The sequence below is a fragment of the Impatiens glandulifera genome, chromosome 4, assembly GCF_907164915.1.
Source record: "Impatiens glandulifera chromosome 4, dImpGla2.1, whole genome shotgun sequence".
Taxonomy (NCBI): Eukaryota; Viridiplantae; Streptophyta; class Magnoliopsida; order Ericales; family Balsaminaceae; genus Impatiens; species Impatiens glandulifera.
The window spans coordinates 907365-931635 of NC_061865.1; the positions used below are offsets into that span (position 1 = coordinate 907365).

General features: G+C 25.4%; 1 protein-coding gene and 1 non-coding gene across 2 annotated transcripts; both read left to right on the forward strand.

Annotated features, from left to right (window-relative positions):
• Nucleotides 1-6303: 6303 nt before the first annotated feature.
• LOC124937245 lies at nt 6304-6497 on the forward strand. Its single transcript, XR_007099347.1, has one exon. It is a non-coding gene; the product is annotated as a U2 spliceosomal RNA (small nuclear RNA).
• An 11250-nt stretch (nt 6498-17747) lies between these two features.
• Nucleotides 17748-19683, forward strand: LOC124934257. The gene has a single exon (XM_047474757.1). It carries the CDS (start codon nt 17855-17857, stop codon nt 19565-19567), a length of 1713 nt encoding a protein of 570 aa, XP_047330713.1. The 5' UTR covers nt 17748-17854; the 3' UTR covers nt 19568-19683.
• The last annotated feature ends 4588 nt before the right edge of the window (nt 19684-24271 follow it).

A 24271-nucleotide genomic window follows, 5' to 3' on the forward strand; every position in this document is an offset into this window, starting at 1 on the left:
ACACATATAACCTATATAATTTATACATTTTAATACCCCTATATAACTTATACCCTTATAACTTGTACCAATATAATTAATATTTCCTACCAAACGATACCTAGGTTATTATTTTTGTATTACACATTTGTTATATCACAATCACTAATAATTGAGTTTCAATTGAAGAACATGATGAAAACAGGTATGTATTAACTTTCATTACATTCTATATTATTATCTTGTGATCACAATCTTTCTCATTTAAATTTGTTTAGATGGGATTTCAAATTAAACAAGTAGGATATCGGAGCAATGCTAGGTAGGCATGGAAGTGGAAGTGAAAGACGTGGAACAGATCATTTAAAATTGATGGGACGGAAATTGAGTCGAACATTTCTATTTGTATCGGATTAACATGCATGTGCATTTTACTTTTAATAAACAGCATTCCGCTAAAACATTTGGACAATACTCTCATTTCAAATGTTTTCTCAGAAAGAGGCCATTTTACTTACAAAATCTTCCTTTTGAGTGTTATATTTTCAATTATCTCTTCTGGTCTAGGATGGGTAGTCTGGAATGTTCTGTCATTAGTTAGGCCTCGTTTGATCTTTGGGTTTTTGGGATAAAACCCAGGTTTTATCCCAAAACCCAACAATCCCATCCTCAATCACATCAACACTTTTATTAATTAAAATACCCAAATTAACCTTACTTAAATATTTTATTTTATATTTATAAATATATATATCTTATATTATTTTATTACATTATAAAATTTATTTTCATATAAATTAAATTAATAAATTATTTTATTTTAAAAAATTATATTAAATATAAATAAATTTAAAATATAAATAAAATTATAACATTCTATATTATCTAATATACCATTTAAATTTTAAAAAGTGTAAATAAATAATTAGGTTAGAAAATAAAGTGACATATTTAAATAAAAATATTTATAACATTAATTTTATGTAAAAAAATTATATTAATTATATTAAATAAAAATAAATACATAATATAAATAAAATTATAATTTATTATATTATTTTATGTAATATTTGAATTATAATAGTAATTATTTATAAGTATTTATAAAAAAAATTATCTATATATTAATAAAAGTTAATATTAATATATATATATAGTTTTTTAATATTTATTTTATTATATTTAAAATTTTATTTAATATAATATTATTTTATTATATATATAGAGGGAGAGAGGAAGAGAGGAAGAGAGGGAGAAGAAGAGGATGTAATAAAATATATAAAAGGAGGGGCATAATAGGAATAAAATTAAAAAAACCTAGTTTTTTATCATTTTCATCACACAAGGGTTATTTGGAAAAAACTCAGGATTTATCCAAATAACCCATACATCAAACAAGGCCCTAGAGTTTTGGATTTTTTATGTTTACTAAGTGCAACACTAGTCATTCTTAGTTTTCTATATTTGGTCTACATTTACTTACTTCTAAGTATTTTCTAGAAATAATAATTGTTATCAGGCTATTGCTATAAAGCCTCATCTCCTAATTTAATTCCTAATAATACTAGTTCCGTTTTGTTTACTTATTTTTCTTTTTTTTATTTATATATTGACATTACACAATTCTAATAATCTATATAATGTTTGTATATAACCACGATAAATCCAAAAATTAGAGTTTGTGCGGCTTAAGAAATGTGAACAAATATAAGTTCGGTCTTTTGTTAGAATTAAAAAAACCAATAACGAATTAAATTATTATTTTTAAGTTAAAAATTTAGATAGTCATGTAACATTTTTATAGAAAATAAAATTAAATAGAATGCCCGACCAGATCCTTCCCTGTAACATTTATGGGTATGAAAAAACAATTGTTTCATTTAATTAAGAATAGACATATGGATGAAGATCTCAGCCCCTCTTTCCTAAATTTGCTTGTTGCATTAATATTTAATTTTTTGAGTAATTAATGAAAAAAAAGCCTAAAGTGAAACTTAATGCTTTAATTGAAAGGATGAAATGACATTGGATTCATAATCTTCATCCAAGAGAATAAATCCAAGGATATAAAGTTGAAAATGAGGCATTTATTTCTTATGAAAATAATATAAAATTTTGTGTGAAATAAGTAAAGATATGTATTGTACTTTGATTCTAGATGAAGATACATTGTAATTTTATTTTATTTTTATTGATAGCGACGTTTTTTCCAAAAATCCTTTCTGTCTAAAAGTTTTTATTTTAGATCAATGTCTTACATTTATCTGAGATTTCGAATGTAATGAAAAAACGAAATAGTAAGATAAGACTTGAGTTTGGTTTAAAATCATTCATTCATTTTTTTGGCCCATTTAAAAGTTGTCACTATGTTTTGATACAAGAGAAAGAAAATTTTAAAAAAAAAATATTTTGGGTTGGGTCGTTGATGACGTGTGAAAAAAGCATTAGCGTTGTGACCTACATGCCCGTTCAAATGAACGGTCCCTGCTACGAAACAAGTCTTTCGAAACGTGAAAAATTATTACACTTTTGAGATGTTCATCTAAGGTGGTAACCTATGTCTAAAATCAATATACTTATTCTTCTTTGAAGATATATATATATATATATATATATATATATATATATATATATATATATATATATATATATATATATCATATAATGTTTGTAATTTAGACAATGTTAAAAATTAAAAATATTTGATAAAACATAAATAACGGGAATTCTAAAATAAAGTACAAATATGAACTTGTCCGAAATTGAAACTTCAATAAGACAAGTTTGTTTAATTTATGAGGATTGTATATGAATTTTTCTCAAATTTTTAGAATGGTGTCTGAGATATGAGTTTCCGAAATTATAATAATTCAAAAAATATTTCAAACGATTCTAAAAGTCGGAGAATTATTTTATTTTAAATAAAATAATTATTTTAATGTTATTTTATATTTTTTGGATTTTTTTATAAATAATTTTACATGTTTTAAATGAAAAATCAAAATTTTAAGTTACCAAAATTCAAAATAAAAAAAAGTTGAGAAACAAAAGGTCGGGAATCAAATTTGTCGTGAAATCAACTTAATTTGACAATTTAAAAAATGATTACGATTGTTATCTTAATTTCAAAATTAATTAAGTAGGACAATTTCTTCATTAGTTGGGTGATGTCTTTTAATTCGCATACACCTAAAATAAACAAATAAAAAATAGTTACAAGTTATGATAACATTTGTCATAAAATACAATAAGGCCTTGTTCGAATTGGGTTATTCTAATAACCTAGAAGGGAAAATGAATAATGATTGATGATGATTTTGAGGAGATGGTAATATTTTTGGTAAAATTACTTAAAGGGTATTGATATATAATAATAAAATAATAAATAATAATTTAAAATAAGGGGTATTTTAATATTTTTTGTAATGAATTGAGTGATGTGATTGATGAGAGAGAAAGTGAAAAGTTATTTGAATGGTTGAGTTATTTAAATAATCCTAACTGAACAAGGCCTAAAAAAATATCTTATCAAAAAATATTAAAAAAATCAATAAAGACAATTAACTTCGTCCAAGATAAAAAAAAAAAAAATCTATTTTTTTTATTTGAATTTTCTAAATAACATGAATTATTTAAAAAAATAACCATTGGTATTGATTTTGATGAGATAATATTTATTTTTTAATAAAATATTTAAATAATATTAATATATTAATAAAATAAAAAATAATAATTTAAACACAAATATTTTAATATTTTAACTAAGCTGAATTATGTGATTAATGAAATGAAAAATAAAATGATGTTAGATTAGATTAAATTATTTAAATAAATCAAATTCAACATGTCCTTAATATTACTTATTTAAAAAACAAACAATAAAAAAAATACAAATACAAAACGGGTTACTAAATGGGATCATTGACCACATTTGGAATCACCTTTTCTCCTTTATTTCAAATACAAAAATATTTTTTAAAAAAAAAACTTAGTTAAACAATTCAAATATTCTTATATGATTCCAAATGGGGTTGGTTAACATTTTGTTCTCTACTTAAACCACCGCCCTTATACTCTTCAAGATTTGAAAATCTACATTCTAAGATAAAATACAAAATTTAATTTTTAAATTTAGGTGGGTAATAATCAACTTGAGAGACCAAAATGTCACGAGTTCAATTCCATCTGGAGCGCTTTAAGTTTAAGCGGGGATCATGACTGTGGACTATGCTAGAATATAGTCCGTGCATTTGTACGGGTAATGATATAAAAAATTAAGAAAAAAAATACGTTAAAATGTGAATTTATAATTTAATTTAATATTTTTTTTATCTAATTATTAAAAAGTATTACAAAACTTACCTTTATCCACTAGTTTTATTTAAAATTATTTTGTTGTTTTTTTAAACCTACCCAAAATCATATAAATTGAAAATATTCATGTAAAAATAAAAATAATTTCGATAAAACAAATCTTCATTGAATTTTAGATCAAATTACCAATCAAATATAAATTTATTATATTTGAATATAACATCGTTTCGATATTTAAACAATTAAAATTACAGAAATATTTTAATAAACATAAGAAAGAAAAAAATGCAAATATTACTATTTAATATTTGAGTACATGTAAGATACAAATATAGCTAAAAAAGCAACCCATAAAGAAAATACAATTGTTTTGGAAATAAATTTTCTTCCTGAAATTTCGTTAACTATGTTATTATTATTATTATTTATTCTATTTCTAATACCTGAAGGAAAAACATTTATTATTATTGGATTTTCTTTCATCTCCAATCTTAATGAATTTTCCTTCATCTGTTTTTTGGTATACATAATTTATCTCTTTCACATATACAAAACTCAATAATAGACAAATATGAGCTTACATTCATTGTTGCAATTTTACTATAAGCATATTCGGCATGTATCTTAGTTGGAAATGTTCCAATTTCAAGTCGAAATCCTTCACTTGATGATGGAGGATATCTCCTTATTTCTGCCTGAAAATTTTCATTTGAAGCTTCGTAAATATATGAAATTTTTCGTTTGAAGCTCGATAAATGTATAAATAATTTCTTTTGTTCCATTTATCATTATTGCAACTTCCAATTGTTCTTCTGATCATCCTGGTTTATTGTAGAAAATAATGATTTAGCTTTATTATATATAGAGTCCAGCTGCTTGGGGATCGGATCTAATTAAAATAACAGTTTCCTGAAAATTTGCATAGCCAAGCGTTTGTAACCCCTTAACAAAAAAAATGGTTATTAAAAAAATTACATATTAATGTAGATTAAATAATATTAAGAAATATATCTTAAAAAACAAATTTAATAACTCATTTGTTTTTTAAATTCAATCTATTACAGTTTACAAATATACCTATGGGATAACTATGAGGACCCTACCCGCTCACCAGTAGTGGAAGGGTTCATCATCGAATCTGATTTCTATTACTATCCGACCCCGACAACTATTTATACTTTTATTCATATCCCTGATTCGTCGGATCCTCAATCCTCAATAGGTTCCATTCTTTTGAGAAAATTGTAAGAAAATAATTAAAACTCGTTCAAAAATAGATCTATTGAAGTTACGACATAATTTGTCAAAAAATTATAAAAAATAAATATTTAAAATACAATAATAATCATTACACCCACCACCGATTTAAACTATTCTAAAACATTTGTGTTTAATAGTCTACTGGGTATGATTTTTGTAGTGTTTGTATTATGAAATGACGACAACTTTACACAGAGATATCTAATTAGTTATTATTCTAGAACATTATTATATATAAAATTACATTCTAATAAAAATTGAAAAATAAAGATTGTTTTTAGATGGGACATGTTTTAATTATATAAATTATACAATAAAATCCAAACGAAAAACAATATTTTAATCCATTATTAGGTCTAGTATGTCAACAATAATGGATTGAGAAATATTAAAATTAATAAATTTTAATAATCTTTGAACCTACAATCCTTTCTTTCAATTTTTTTTTATAAATTTATTAGTAATAATATATGATTATTTAAATATTTATATTTTAATGAATTTGAGTCACATGTTTGGATTTAAATTATTATGTTAATTTTTTTTATGGAAAACTTTATATTAAAATGAGAAATATAAGAAAGAGTTGGTGCTTATAATATTAATATATTAGTTAAAGTTTTATTGGCAAATGGTGGAACTACTGATAATGACGCTGTCCCCCTTTCACAAATCCCACATTGATTGAGTATTACTACATCAGCTAAGGAGAGAGATTATAAAACAGGAGCTGAATGAATTGAAAACTTCATACCTTTCTCGGCCTTTTGGCTAAGATCAAGTGTAGTATCTGTTCTTATCAGTTTAATATCTGATACGTGGGCCATCGGCCCACATGATATTAAATTAATTTTTTATGGGGAAGGTCCATTACAGTAGCTTGCTGCTGGGACTTTTACATGTCGTCTTTGCGTTGCACTATTGCATGGGCTGGTACATCCATCCAATTTAGTTCAACTTTGTCTTATATTATTTTATAAACTAAATTAGTAATTTTAGTTTAATATTTATGTTAAATTAAAACATTTTATAAATTATACATCTAGTAAAAATATTATTCTTAATATAAATAAATAAATCTTACTTTATTGTTATATTTTGTTAACATGAGAACCAATATTCAGGATATTTTTTTTGTCTTGTATATTAAATTTTCCATAATCTTAATATATATTATATGCAAAATTAATTTAATTTTTCCATAAACATTATTTTTCTATTTTTGGTTATATGCAAAATTAATTTTGAAATGAAGAATCTTAATTGCAAATGATTAATTATTTCATGTCTAATCTACATTGTAGTCTTCTTGTTTTCCCTTTTAACTCTTTTATTTTCTAACAATATAAAATAGTTAGAATGATTAATACAACAAACAATTTAGTATTCATTTCAACATAACATTATAAATAACGAAAATTACATGAATAAACAACAAAATAAAATCTTCACAAATATTATTACTGCAGAAATGGACTCAAAATTAAAATTAGGGTGGATTTAACAAAATAACAATATTAAATTATTATTATTTTTGATAAAATAGTATATCAAAGTAAGTTTTTTTTTTTTTAATAATTATAAATAAATTGTGAATTGTTAGAGTTTGTGGCCCGAATTCTTTTTGGGTCAGCGGGCTTTACTTGTAGTCTTAATAGGTCTGACCCCTTTTAATTTACATCACATTTTAGGGTTAGACAATATATAGAGAAGACAACCCGTCTTTTCTTCAATACAGTTTTACGTTGTCCACCAAAAATCTGTACAATCTTCGTTATAGTGAAATCTTCTCTTCTGCTCGTGGTTTTTCACCCGTAATGGGTTTTCCACGTAATCTTGGTGTTCGTTCTTCTTTATCGCTTTTATCCTCGTTTATTGTAGTTTAGATTCTAACAAATTGGTATCAGAGCCAAATTTGTTTGTTTTATTTTTGGTCATGACCACGATGAAATACGATATTCCGCTGCTGGATCGCAACACCAGATTTTCGTTATGGCAAGTGAAGATGCGAGCTATTTTGGCACAGATGGATCTGGAAGATGCGCTATATGGCACTGACAAGATGCCGTCTTCGTGGACTGATGAAGAAAAGCAACGAGCGGATCATAAGGCTCTATCGTAGATTTATATTCATTTATCGAATCAGATTCTTCAAGACTGTTTGACGGAAAAAACAACTGCTGCATTCTGGCTAAGATTGGAGCAATTATGTATGACGAAAACCCTGACTAACAAGCTACACTTGAAGCAACGCTTGTATTCCCAACGTATGTCTGACGGTACGTCTTTAGAAATTCACTTAACTGTTTTTAAAGAAATAGTCTCTGATTTGGAATCTATGGAGGTTAAGTACGATGAAGAAGATTTATGGCTGATATTATTGTGTTCACTACCTCCTTCGTATGCTAATTTTAGAGATACCATTCTCTATAGTCGTGAGACTTTGACTCTGGATGAGGTTTATGATGCACTCTTCTCGGAAGAGAAGATGCATAAACTCGTTGGTTTAGATAACATGGCTGAAGGCCTTGTTGCACGAGGTAGACAACAAGAGAGATATTCTAGCAGCAATAACCGTGGTAGGTCAAAATTCAAGAACAGGGATAAGACATGTAGGTACTGCAAGAAGAAAGGCCATATTGTTGTTGAGTGTTATAAGTTACAGGATAAGAATAAGAGGGTTGGTGAGGATCAGAAGAGCAATCAACCGGAGAAATATGGCGAAGCGATGTTGCTGAAAAGTACAATGATGGAGAACTCCTCGTTACGTCTGATATTGATTCAAAACGGAGCGACGAATGAATTCTTGATTCTGGATGCACGTTTCATATGTGTCATAATCGAGACTGGTTCTCTACATATGAAGTGCTCTCTAGAGGTACCGTTGTGATGTGTAATAATGCTTCTTGCAGAATTGCTGGTATTGGTACGGTTAGAGTTAAAATATTTGATGACACTATTCGAACACTTGGTGATGTAAGGCACGTTCCTGACATGAAGATAAATCTGATCTAATTGAGTATTCTTGATTCTAAAGGGTACAAATACACTGGTGATGGTGGAGTTGTGAAGGTCAGCAAGGGGTCTCTTATTGTGATGAAGGGACTCAAGAAAACTACCAATTTATATGTTCTGCAAAGCTCTACGATTACAGGTGATGTTGTTGTTGCTAGTTCGTCTTTGTCTGATTCCGATGCTACAAGATTATGGCACATGCGTCTAGGTCACATGAGTGAGAATGGCATGGTTGAATTGAACAAGAGAGGGCTTCTTGATGTGCAGGGTATTACGAAGCTGAAGTTTTGTGAACACTGCATTTTTGGTAAGCAGAAAAGAGTTAGGTTCTCGGCTGGTATTCATAATACGAGGGGGACTTTAGACTACATTCATTCTGATTTGTGGGGGCCTTCTAGAGTACCATCTAAAGGTGGTGCGTTCTATATGTTGACTATTATATATGATTTCTCCAGGAAGGTCTGTGCATTCTTTTTGAAACAAAAGAGTGACGTATTTTCTACCTTTAAAGAGTGAAAGTTAATGATTGAGAAGCAGACAGGGAGGCAAGTGAAGCATCTCCGAACTAATAACGGTTTGGAGTTTTGTTCTAATGAGTTTAATACTTTATGTAGAACTGAAGGTATTGTGAGGCATCATACAGTTCGACATAATCCTCAACAGAATGGAGTTGTAGAGAGGATGAATATGACTTTGATGGAGAATGTGCGTTGTATGCGCTTTAATGCTGGGCTACCGATGTCGTTTTGGGCGGAGACCGCTGCGTATGCATGTCATCTCGTTAATCGCTCTCCTTCGACTGCTATTGATAAGAAAACTCCACAAGAGGTATGGACTGGTTCTCCTGCTAGTTATTCTGATTTGAAAATTTTTGGATGTCCTACGTATGCTCATGTGGATAATGGGAAGTTAGAGCCTCGTTCGGTAAAGTGTGTGTTCATAGGGTTCAAGCAAGGTGTGAAGGGATACAAGTTGTGGTGTCCTGAGACTAGTAAAGTCGTCATTAGTAGAGATGTTGTTTTTGATGAGACTAGCATGCTTTAGGGGTCTCCGTCTTCAACTCCCTCCGAGGGAAATCAACAGAAGTCAAATATTGAGGTGGAGCTTGAGATTGGGTTGAAACCTACACCAAAGCAAACTCCAAAGTCTATTCCAGTTTCTATGGATGGTGCTAGCTCCTTAGAAGCACCTCCACAATATTCAATTGCTAAAAAAGGCATCGTAGAGAAATTAGACGCCCTCAGAGATATGAAGACGCTGATTTAGTTGCGTATGCATTAAATGTGTCTGAAGAGATTGATTTAGAAGAAGAACCCGCAACGTATTCAGAAGCGGTTACCTGTGAAAACTCTGACATGTTGATGATCGCTATGCAGAAAAAGATGGAATCGCTTTACAAAAATGCTACATGGGATCTAGTGAAGCTACCAAAGAGCAAGAAAGTTGTTCGCTGCAAATGGGTGTATAAGAGAAAAGAAGGTACGATGGGAGTTGAAGAAGCCAGGTATAAAGCCAGACTTGTTGCAAAAGGATATAGTCAAACTCCAGGTGTTGATTTTACTGAAGTATTTTCTCCAGTTGTGAAGCACAGTTCTATTCGGGCTTTACTAGGTATTGTGGCATTCCACGATCTTGAGCTTGAACAGTTAGATGTAAAAACTGCATTCTTACACGGAGAACTTGAGGAAGACATCTACATGCAGCAACCAGAGGGATTCGTAGCCTTAGGAAAGGAGGACTACGTATGTCAGCTGAAAAAGTCTCTTTATGGTTTGAAATAGTCACCAAGACAGTGGTATAAGAGATTCGATACATTTATGACCACTCATGATTTCAGGAGGAGCAGTTACGATAGTTGTGTATACTTTAAAGTATGTGATGATGGATCGTTCGTTTACCTATTGTTGTATGTTGACGATATGTTAATTGCCGCTAAAGATCAAAGAGAGATCAGAAAGGTGAAAGCACAGTTGAGTAGCAAATTTGAGATGAAAGATTTAGGTGCAGCAAAGAAGATGCTTGGAATGGAGATTCTTAAAGATCGACCGGCTGATAAATTGTACATAAGTCAAAAGAGGTACATCGAAAAAGTTCTTAGTAGGTTTAACATGCAAAGTGCCAAGCCGGTAAGTACTCCACTAGCTGCTCATTTTAGACTTTCGTCTTCTTTGTCACCACAGTCAGATAGTGATGATGATTATATATCGCGAGTTCCATACTTTAGTGCCGTTGGCTCCCTTATGTATGCTATGGTTTGTTCACGACCTGACTTAACATATACAGTTAGTGTTGTTAATAGATATATGGCAAACCATGGTAAGGAACATTGGAAAGCAGTTCAGTGGATTCTCAGATACTTATGTGGTTCTACTGATGTTTGTTTACAGTTTGAGAAAAGTAGAGATGAAGTTGTCGGTTACGTTGATTCAGATTATGCTGGAGATCTTGATAAGAGAAGATCATTGTCTAGTTACATTTTTTGTGTTGGTGGTTGCGCTATTAGTTGGAAGGCTATGTTGCAGGCTATAGTTGCTTTGTCTACTACAGAGGCAGAGTACATGGCGATTACAGAAGCTTGCAAAGAAGCAATTTGGATGAAAGGCTTATTTGGCGAACTTAGTGATGATTTACAGATTTTTACAATCTTTTGTGATAGCCAGAGTGCTATTTTTCTGACAAAGGATCAGATGTTTCACGAGAGGACTAAGCACATTGATGTACGATATCATTTTGTGCGTGATGTGATTGCTCGTGGTGATATTGTTATGAGCAAGGTGAGTACACACAATAATCCTGCAGATATGATGACCAAGTCACTTCCTATTACCAAGTTTGAGCATTGCTTGAACTTGGTTGGTCTTCATTGCTGAGCTATGCCCTTAGGAGCTTTGGTGGAAGATGTTTGATTTTGTGGTTATGCTATCAAAGATTGGAATTCGTTTCAAGGTGGAAATTGTTAGAGTTTGTGGCTTGAATTTTTGTTGGGTCAGCGGGCTTTGCCTGCACTGTATGGACTTGTAGTCTTAATGGGTCTGACCCCTTTTAATTTACATCACATTTTAGGGTTAGACAATATATAGAGAAGACAGCCGTCTTTTCTCCAATACAGTTTTACGTTGTCCACCAAAAATCTGTACAATCTTCGTTATAGTGAAATCTTATCTTCTGCCCGTGGTTTTCACCCGTAAAGGGTTTTCCACGTAATCTTGGTGTTCGTTCTTCTTTATCGCTTTTATCCTCGTTTATTGTGGTTTAGATTCTAAAATGAATTATATTAAAATTTTAATAAATTAGACCTGTTACGTATCCCACGTGTACGCCCTAAATATTTAAAAACATACCTGCTACGTCTTACTTGGAATATTCTTTTCAAATAAATATTTCAATCAATTATTTCCGGTCAATAATAAATATTGATTGAGAATTATTAAAATGAATAATTTTTGTACCTACAATTGGGCGAAACCTACCAAAATTCAATCATGAGTCTGTAACAAGTATTTTTAAGATCATCTCCAACCCACCTGCAAACCCATCTCCATAATAGATTTTAGCCCTCTAACCCACCTGCAAACTTAACTGCATTTTGAGTTTTCCTGCAAATTCTCTCTCATCCATACCCAAATTTGCAGGGACACTATTCACATACTCAAAAGTTTTCAAAACTTTCATTTTAGTCCTTTTAGTTTGTTTTAAATTAATTTACATAACTTATTTATATTTTAATTTGTTTACCTATTTTATTTATTTATATTTTAATTTATTTATATAATTTATTTATATAATTTATTTATATTTTAATTTATTTATATAATTTATTTATATAATTTATTTATATTTTAATTTATTTATATTTTACTTTATTTATATATTTAATTAATGATAATTTTAATTTGTTTATATGATTAACTTATATTTAAATTTGTTTATATTTATATTTTATATTTTTTTAAGTATTATAAATTTATAATAATAAACAATATTGATAAAAAAATAATAAATAATAAAAACAATTTTAATAAAATAAAACACGTAGAAAAACCGAAAAATTACAATAATCCAAAAGGTTTGTTTTGTTGTATTTTTTTTTTTTTTTGTAAAATGTAATTTGTGTTTATTTAATAATGTTTAATTTGTTTCATGCAGTTGTATAAATAATTGATTTATAATTAGAATTTAAAAGTAATTAATAAGTTGTTGTAAAGTTATGGGTTCAATTTGTAATTTTAGATAAATATATAGATAATATTGAAAAAATTAAAAATTATTATAAAAAGGAATATTATGAGAATATTCTTTTGAGTTTGAGTTTGAGTTTTGGGTTGGAGATGAATTACTGTTTGATGGGATGTTTACTGCATTTTGGGTTTGAGAATAGGTATTTGTGTTGGAGATGGCCTAATTTAATCAACTACATTTACTTAATTGATTTGTTTTTATATATTTTTTAATTTGAATACAATTCATTCTTTTTAATTAGTTTAATCATTTTTTTTTAAATATATAAAGTTAAACAAAATTAAATAAGAATAATATTTTTAAAACCCCAAACTTTGAGGACGGTACTACTTACAATTTATTTCTTATAAAAAATGATTATTAAAAAAATAAAAAATTATTAGTAATAATGATTATTTAAATATTTATACTTTAATTTAACATTAATGGAATATCACTAACCGAGTCACAAAATACTTAGACTTTAAGGTCTTATGTTAAATATAAGTAAAAGTTGTAGACTTGTAGTTATAATATTTGGTATATTAGTTAACTTGTGCCAAAAAATGGTTATCAATTTTATTTTGAAATTTAGGAATGATTTCAAATAATCGGCTAATATAGCAGACCTAACAATATATTTATGTTATAATCTTAATTATTTTTTGGTTAGAGAGAAATCATTGAATATTCATCATTATAGTCATCTATTCGTTTAATAATATTATTATTACGACATTTTCTGAGATTCCTTCTAAAAAAATGGTGGAATCGACCGTGTAGTTAATCGTTTTTTTCGAATACTTACGAACTCCAAACTCGATAGCCTATTAGATAATATTATTGTATTTTTTTTTCTCTCACGATTATTTTTATCATTTTTAATATACATATACCATTTTAAAAAAATAATCATTTTCATTTATCAGATTAACTTATGAGATTCTAAATAAGAATCAAACATAAGAATATTAATCTTTTAAAAAAGAAAAAATCCAATAATTGAAAGCGGAATATATAACTATTTTTTTATACCTAATTTGATTAAAAGGCCCCATTATAGAGTCCATTTTAACCACAAAGTACACTAGTAGGAGAAAACAAGCAAAATGCCACCAAAAGTCATTTATTTGTTTCCACATTGACTATCAAGACTAGTTGGACAATTGGACTTATTAGCTTTTACACAGCTTTTACATAATTTTTTTTGAAAAAAAAATGGGACATAGCCCACTTCCATATTGATTCAAGACTAGTTGGACAATTGGACTCTTAGTTTATAGCTTTTACACAACTTTTACATTTCAAACTTTTTTGGAAACAAAATGGGACAATATTCAACTTTTGTTACCACTACACTAGAAGAAGAGATGCATATTTCAAATTTAATTTGATCCAGATTGTTATTTTTACAAATACACTATATGCTAGAATTTTCGTTAAAGTTTTCATAATTTGATATGTTAAGATACGATTTAGTAGCATCACAAATTAAATTAATCATTTAACTTAGCATAAAATTACAACTTTTAATGTGTTCTTAGAAATATTGCAACAATTACAAGGATGATAAGGAAGAAAATCCATGTGAAAGCAGTCCCTAGCTAGACAAGAAGATTATTGTCCTTCTTTTTTCATTTTCTAAACAATCAATAACAATTTTAGTTCGTTGGATTGTAATATAAAGGACAAAGTGTCAATTTCTCCATTTATGTCATTTGCTTTGACTGGTTTACAACCTTGGTCCACCATTATAAAGGTTTGTTCTTCTCAACCACATAACATCGTATCCACCTACCGTAATGGGGCGGTTTACTTGAAGTACTTCGCGTGTAGTCGCAACTCAATTTAATGGGTGTATTTGTCCTACCTCATATGGAATATAAGTGTATTTATTAGATTTATCTATATTAATCTATTTTGAAAACAACTAAAAATTTATAGTCAATTTTTTTCGATATTCTAGTAATTTAAATCACAATTGAAAAAGTTTGAGATTATTTTAAGAAAAATGTAATCTATAAACCAAACAACCTTAGCTTTAATTAGGATTTTGCTTCACATGGTGAATTTGTTAGCTTCATGCTTACTATGGATAGACAATTATTCAATATTCATTCTAGAAAAAAGGTAGTGCTCATTTGGTCCCAAACAAATAAATTCTTAAGACCAAATTTGGCTTATTTCCCTTTCAAATTCATTGAATCTTGAATACGATTTTGTGTTTTAATTTAATCTTTTATATATATAAGATCGATCAATTTAAAATTATAAACCGTGTTTCAGTGTACTTACACTCTTTTTATTCTTTTTCATTTTTAATAAGTGAATTATGATACGAATAACTATTTAAGTTACATTTGAATATTTTACTATATTATAAATAACTCAAAATATTTGCTCTTTTAGATATGTTATTGAGATGTATATTTGCATGCTTTTCTCATGAAAAATCAAACACTCACTACACAATTTTCACCAAACCAAATTCAAAATACTTCTAACCAACATTAATAATAATCAAATAAATTGACATCTAACCTATTTAAAAGTAACTGAATATTAGTATGTTTATTTGTTAAACCTAAACGTCACAAGAGTTTTGTGATTTTAAAATATAGTTATAATTAGATCAAACACACATGAAAATGGTCAAATATTTTGATTTTTTCATCTAATTTATTTGACAAGATGTTTAAATTGATATACACTTGAAATCTATAAATGTTTAGATTATATAAGTAAATTTTGCGGTAAAAATTTGCTTGAGGATAATTGGATCTTTCTTAGAATTTGATTATATATATATATATATATATATATATATATATATATATTATTAAATGACATTATTTTGACTTGTTAGATATTATATAATAAAAAATCATTTCAATTGTTTTTACAAGTGAATTATTTCACCAACTCAATACAATACAACTATACAAGATTATAATAATAACATAATTACTAGATGATCATAAGAAAAGAAAAATAAATTAACAGACCTCAATATATTTTGTGTTGATTTATTGTATTTATCTTGTTGATGTTGTTCTCCATATATACAATATTTAAAATTTAACTATGACAACCATTCTCATTAATTATATGTGTTACATTATTTTTTTCTCTCCAAATATATCATATGGTCACAACGTTATCAAAGATAATAAAAATTATATATTAAAAAAGACACACTGCAAAATTGGTGGCTACAATAAATTCAATTCAAGTATTTATGACTATATATCTTGAAGTGCGTTTTTCCATCCTCTATCAATTTTATGTATTTTCTTATACATAATCAAAAGAAAAATTATATCAAATATAAGGTCAAAGCTTCTTGGTAAGAAGATATTAAATGATAAAAGTATGACTCAACAACTCAAGGAGGTTACTAATTTTAATCGGCCCAAGTGAAACTTAACCAAATTAATTTGACCTCATAAGTTTTTTTTCACCTATTAGCAAGTAGAAGTAGTTAATAATTTAGGTGGGGTTGAAATTTACACATCCCTCTAGTTCACACACATCACCATTTTAACTTATATAAATGATGTCACAAATATAAGTTAAAAATCTTAGAAAAACACAATCATACATTAATAACATTAAAAAATAATAACAAAAATCCTAAAAAAATCATACATCAAACAAGCTCAAAGAAGAGCCATTGTTAAAGATAAAAGAACTGATAGAGGTCTATTTGGTAAACTTGAATTGAAATTGGAATAATTATAATTCTAAAAATTGGGAACCATCTGAGATTAAAAATTTCAACATGATTTTATAACTATTAATTCTACTATTTTTAGTTCGGATTTTAATTTTAATATTTAATTTTTCTATGTTTTAATTCAAATAAAATATCTTATTATTCTATTATTTACAATACGCGTTAACGTGAATCGAATTTTTGTTTTAATTTAAATTTTGAAACGTAAACCGATATATATATAATTTAGGGAGTAAACATGTCAATTTATATTGTTTTTATAATTTAGAAAGTTAACCTGTTCGAACTATTTTTTTTTATGAATGATAATTAATTAAATTTATAAAAAAAATTGCACTTGAGCTCATAATATGTTGTATTAAATCTCCTCTGAGCGATAAAAAGATGTTGATATTTCTAACCTTCTTGAAGTCATGGGTTCAATTTTGTCATATAACAAATTCGTTTGTCTAATTAATTTGTTAAGTGTGTTTAGAGTTATATACTAAATTTACGGGAATTAGTTACACTTCGAAAGAGAATCAAAATCTAGTGTTTAAAAAATGGTTGTATATATAGGGTGAGCTATCAAACCAATAATTCAATTTAACCCTGGTTAATTTAAAAAAAAATATTGTCTAAATGATGCGTAAAAGAAAAAAAAAAGAGTTATTATAGTGAAAATACAATTTAAATAAAGAAAATTGAAAAAATATATTTTTAGTTTTTTAATTTTAACAATTTTAATCTAATCTTAATTTAATCAAATTCAAACTCAACAAATCTAAATTCAATCAAATCCCAAATTTATAATCCAAACTAATATTTTGAATTTGGATCAAATTAAAACTCAATCAAATCAGAATTCAATCATATCCCAAATAACTAATCCAAATTAAATTTCATATTAATCCGTTAAATTGATCCTACTTAGTTGTATTAAACCATTATCTTAACCATAGATAATATATATTTCAAATTATTTTTTTATTTTAATTTTGCTCTCTAAAATGAACCAATGTAATTTCTAACCTTTTCAAAAATAAATTAAATAGAAAAAAACTTTTCAACTGAAACGATAAACTGGTAGGGTCAAGCCTAAATGGTATCGAATGATTCTTTAACATGTGGCGTATGAAGCTCACGTCACGTGCTTCGGTCGTCAAAATAAAAAATAATTCAATCATCAGTAATCAGTATCACTTCATCTCCTCTATTGGAATCCATCCACCATTTCAGACTTACAGTCAAACCCTAATCTCTCTCTCTCTATATATATATATATGCATCCATTCTAGTATTCATACCACCATCGAATTCATCGAGTTAGCTTTCTCTCTTAATTTGTTCACAATGGGCGGCGAAGTTTCACACCGGGGAATAGGGATGTTCACAATCCACGTCCTAACCGGCCGATGGTTTATGATAGTCGCCTGTCTTTTAATCATGTCAGTCGCCGGCGCCACCTACATGTTCAGTCTCTACTCCGGCGAAATCAAAACCTCCCTCGGCTACGATCAATCCACTCTCAACCTCCTCAGCTTCTTCAAAGACCTAGGCGCAAACGTCGGTCTAATTTCCGGCTTAATCAACGAAATCACTCCACCTTGGGTAGTTCTCTTAGTCGGCGCCGCCATGAATTTCTCCGGCTATTTCATGATCTGGCTCGCCGTCTCCGCCCACATACCCAAACCCCCTGTTTGGCAAATGTGTGTTTTCATTTGCATCGGAGCTAATTCTCAAACTTACGCCAATACCGGCGCTTTAGTAACCGCCGTTAAAAACTTCCCGGAAAGCCGTGGAGTTGTTCTAGGTCTTCTTAAAGGCTTCGTCGGTCTTAGCGGCGCTATTATAACTCAACTTTTCCACGCTTTCTATGGCCGCGATAACAAATCGCTTATTTTATTCATTGGTTGGCTGCCGGCGGCGATTTCCTTGGTTTTTCTTAGAACTATCCGTTATATGAAAGTCATTCGACAGGAAAATGAATTGAAAATCTTTTACCGCCTGCTTTACATCTCTCTTTCCCTCGCTGGATTCCTCATGGCTGTTATAATTATCGAAAACAGAGTACATTTTTCTCGGTCGGAGTTCGGTGTAAGCGCTGCCGTGGTAATCTTCCTCCTCTTCGCACCTATATTAGTTGTGATCAATGAAGAGAAACATATATGGAAAAACAAAAACACTCCTAAACCGGAAAAAACAGAGCAATTCGAACAAATAATTGTCAATTCATCACCGTTACCGTCACCACCACCACGAGAAGCGGATAGTTGTTTTAGCAACGTATTCAGACCTCCAAAAAGAGGTGAAGATTACACAATCCTTCAAGCGTTATTCAGCATAGACATGATCATTCTATTTATCGCCACCACTTGCGGCGTTGGTGGAACCCTAACCGCCATCGACAACCTCGGTCAGATTGGAACCTCCCTCGGATACCCACCAACCGCCACCACAACCTTCGTTTCCCTAGTGAGCATATGGAATTACCTAGGCCGAGTTGTCTCCGGTTTTGTTTCCGAGATGTTCCTTTCAAAATACAAAATCCCTCGCCCTCTAATTCTCACGTTCGTCCTCCTCTTATCGTGCGTTGGCCATCTACTAATCGCGTTTGGAGTTCCAAACTCTCTTTACATCTCATCGATAATAATCGGTTTCTGTTTCGGTGCACAATGGCCATTGATTTTCGCTATCATTTCGGAGATATTCGGATTGAAATACTACTCTACTTTGTATAATTTAGGTGGGTCGGCGTCTCCGGTGGGGTCTTACATTTTGAACGTGAAGGTGGCCGGAAATTTATACGACGAGGTGGCGTTGAGGCAGTTGACGGCAAAAGGGTTGACTAGAGAAGTGGGAAAATACTTGACTTGCATTGGGGTGGAGTGTTATAAGAAGTCGTTTCTTATTATGACCGCTACTGCTGCGTTTGGATGTTTTGTGTCGTTAATTTTAGTGTTTAGAACTAGAGAGTTTTATCGAGGAGATATATATAAACGCTTTAGAGATGAGAGTAGAAAGATCGAAAATGATGAAGTCGACATGAAACCTATGGGGGCGTAACAAAAATAAATAATGTATGCTAAATACTATGTTCCTTATTGTAATTATTATATAGTTTGAGAAACACAAAATTACTACAGAAAAACAAATTATAAATTGAAGTTTTCTTTTTGATTAATTTTTTTTAAAATATATGTCATTAGTTCACTTTTATTCTATTCTTGGTTCTTTTTGTTTATCGAAAATGACTGAATGGATGACAATTGTCTAAATTCTCTTTTTTAGAAAAAAAGGTTTTATAAGACTAAAAAAGATAGAAAAATCAAATCCAGCAATAACAAATAAAAAGAGTAAAGCCCAATGAATCTGAATTTTAGGTACTAGGGTATATACAAATGACTTAGCCCAAAATTATATTAAATTTAAGTTAAAATTTATAGATATGAGTATAAATTATGGATTAAAGTTGTATAAATCAGAATTTGTGATCAAATAAGAGATAAAAAGAATCAATGAAATCGATGTAAAAGAAACTCGTTTGAAAGTAAAATCGTAATAAAGTAGTGATTTAATTTATTAAAATCGAAAAACATGGTAAAAATTAGTGTTATTGTGCATTAAAAAAGTGTTAAAAACATATTAATATGAATAATAAATAATTTTTAAATAAAAATATTTAAATAAAATAATATATAACTAAATAATGAATTAAAAATATAAGAATTAAATAAATTTATATATATATATTATTTAAATATTAAATAAAGAAAATTATATATTTATAAAATTAAAAATAAATAATTAAAATTTATGTAATTTAGAAAATCTATGTTTATTAAATGTAAAAAAATAATCATAAAGTTTTTTTAAAGTTTATTTAATTATTATTTTAATATTTTTAAATATTTTTTTTAATATACAAAAACATAAATATATTATATAATAATTTAAAATACATAATAACTATATTATATTTTTGTGATATTTTTGTTTAGAAAAAAATAGTAAATTTATATAAAAAAAAACAAAATCTAATATAATATTTATACAAAATATTTACTTGATATGGGTATAGAAACAAAAAAAAATTATTTTTTAAAAATACAGTAGAAATAATAATAATAATATATATATATATATATATATATATATTGAAATTAAAATTGAAAATGAATAAAATATTAAAATACATAAATATTAAAATAAAATATAAATAGATAATGAATTAAATAAATTTAAAATATTACAATAAGTTATTTATTTATTAAATTAAATTAAATAATTAAATATTTTATATATAATAAATTTTAAATTATTATAAAGTTATAAAATATATTTTTATAATGTTAAAATTATTTTTGATATTTAATATAATAATATATTTGTTTCAATTTTAAAATTAAATATAGATTGCATGTTAAAGTTTTAAAATATATTTATTATATAGATTTTTTAAATTTTTTTGTTTTGTTTTATTTTTTAAACTTATATATTATTATCTTTATTATTTAAAAATATGATTTTAAAACTATTATTCTAAATTATTTTTTATATTATTTATTTATTAAAAAAATTAAAGTTATTTATTTTATTAATCAAATTTAATGTATATTTATAATAACGTAATAATTTTTGAAATTTTATTTATAAATTAGTTTTTACTTAATTATATTTTATATATAATTTTTAAAATTATATTTCAAAATTTAAATATTATATATAATAAATATAAATTAAATACGATATAATTTTAATTAAAATTCTTAATTAATGGAATAACAATTTATTAATTTTAATATTTATTTTTATATATTCTTAATTATTTTTATATTTTTTATATATTCTTAATTTTATTATTTATTTATATATTCGTATTATTTAGTTGTATTTTTATAATTATATTTTATTTTAATACTTTAATATATATATATATTTAAATAATTAAATTATATTTATTACTTTTATTTATTATTATTTTCAAATGATTATAAATAAAAGATGAGATAGAAAAGATTAAAATGATTTTTTTTTTTCAAATTTACAGTAAAAAAATAAATAGTTATAAATTTATTTTGTATTCTATTTATTTAATTATTTAAGCATATATATAATAACAATAACTAACTTTTTTTTTAATTTAAACTCAATATAATATATATATATATATTTATTTATATTAATTTTTGTTTTATTAAATATATATATTATATTAATTTTTGTTTTATTATATATATATATATATTATACAAATATAATACAAAATAAAATATTTAAAAACATTAATAAATTAACAGAAAATTCTTAAAATAATATAAAATACAAAATAAAAATTCAAAAGATAAAAAAGAAATATATATATATATATATATATATTAAGTATAAATAATAAATAATTTTAAAAACAAATAACTAAACAATACATTTAAAATGTAAAATTAAATAAATTTAAATATTAAAATAAGTGAAATGTTTACTTATATTATTAAATTATAAATATAAATGTAAATTATATAGTTTTGTATTTTTTTTAAATATTATAAAATCATCATAAAGTTTTAAAATTTTTATTCAAATATTTAAAATTTTAAATATAATAAATATTAAATTCTTAAAAAAATTAATTTTATTTTTTTATTAAATGTGAATTTTATTTAACAGACACACAGGAAAAAGAAAGTTATTTGTATTACTGAAACACCAAAATATATAATTGAAAATTGATTAATAATTTTAAATTTTAATGTTTATTTAGATTCTGTTTTTTGTTTTTAGAAATATTTATAATTATTATTATGTTATATTATTATTAAAAAATACTTTTTTATTATAAATTATTTTATTAATCAAATTTAATGTATATTTATAATAACGTAATAATTTTTGAAATTTTATTTATAAATTAGTTTTTATTTAATCATATTTTATATATAGTTTTTAAAATTATATTTCAAAATTTAAATATTTTATATAATAAATATAAATTAAATACGATAGTATAAGTATAATTAAATAAAATATAATTTTAATTAAAAGTTTAATTGATGGAATAACACTATATTTGTTTTAATATTTATTTTTATATATTTCGTATTATTTAGTTGTATTTTTATAATTATATTTTATTTTATTACTTTAATATATATATATATATTTAAATAATTAAATTATCTTTATTACTTTTTGTTTATTATTATTTTTAAATGATTATAAATAAAATATGAGATAGAAAAGATTAAAAGAAAAAAGAAATTTTCAAAAAAAATAAAAAGTTATAAATTTATTTTGTATTCTGTTTATTTTGTTTATTTAATTATTTAAGCATATATAATAACAATAACAAACTTTTAATCCATTTGTTTCATGGTAAAATTTTAATGTACATTAAATAATTTCTATAAACTAAAAATCAGACCGTATTGCTCAAGAAATATTTAGGATATATGAATGCTTAAAATATTAAAATAAGTGAAATGTTTACTTATATTATTAAATTATAAATTTAAATTTAAATTATATAGTTTTATATATATATTTTAAATATTATAAAATCATTATAAAGTTTTAAATTTTTTATTCAAATATTTAAAATTATTTAAAATTTTAAATATAATAAATATTAAATTCTTAAAAAGTTTTAAATTATTTTTTATTAAATAAAATACGATACTAAAAGTATAATTAAATAAAATATAATTTTAATTAAAAGTCTTAATTAATGGAATAACAATATATTAATTTTTATTTTTATTTTTATATATTCCGTATTATTTATATTATTTAGTTGTATTTTTATAATTATATTTTATTTTACCACTTTAATATATATATATATATATTTAAATAATTAAATTATTTTTATTAGTTTTGTATATTATTATTTTTAAATGATTATAAATAAAAGATTAGATAGAAAAGATTAAAAGAAAAAAGAAATTTTCAAATTTACAGAAAAAATAAATAACTATAAATTTATTTTGTATTTTGTTTATTTAATTATTTAAGCATATATAATAACAATAACAAACTTTTTTTTAATATATCTTAATAGTTTGTTTATTGAAATTATATATATATATATATATATATATAAAAAATACAAAAATAAAATATTTATATTAATTTATCTATATTAATTTTTGTTTTATTAAATATATATATATTATTAATTTTAGTTTTATTAAATATATATATATATATATATATATATATATTATACAAATACAATACAAAATAAAATATTTAAAAACAATAATAAATTAACAGAAAATTATTAAAATAATATATAATACAAAATAAAAATTCAAAAGATACAATATATATATATATATATATATTAAGAATAAATAATAAATAATTTTAAAAACAAATAACTAAACAATAAATTTAAAATGTAAAATTAAATAAATTTAAATATTAAAATAAGTGAAATATTTATTTATATTATTAAATTATAATTATAAATGTAAATTTATATAGTTTTATATATTTTTTAAAATATTATAAAATCATCGTATTTAAATTTTTTATTCAAATATTTAAAATTATTTAAAATTTGAAATATAATAAATATTAAATTCTTAAAAAAAAGTTTTAAATTTATTTTTTATTAAATTCTTTTGTTGTGAAATTTATTTAACCAGCCTAAAAAGTTATTTGTATTACTAAACCAATAAAATATATGATTGAAAATTGATTAACAATTTTAAATTTTAATGTTTATTTAGATTATGTTTTTAGAATTATTTATAATTATTATTATGTTAT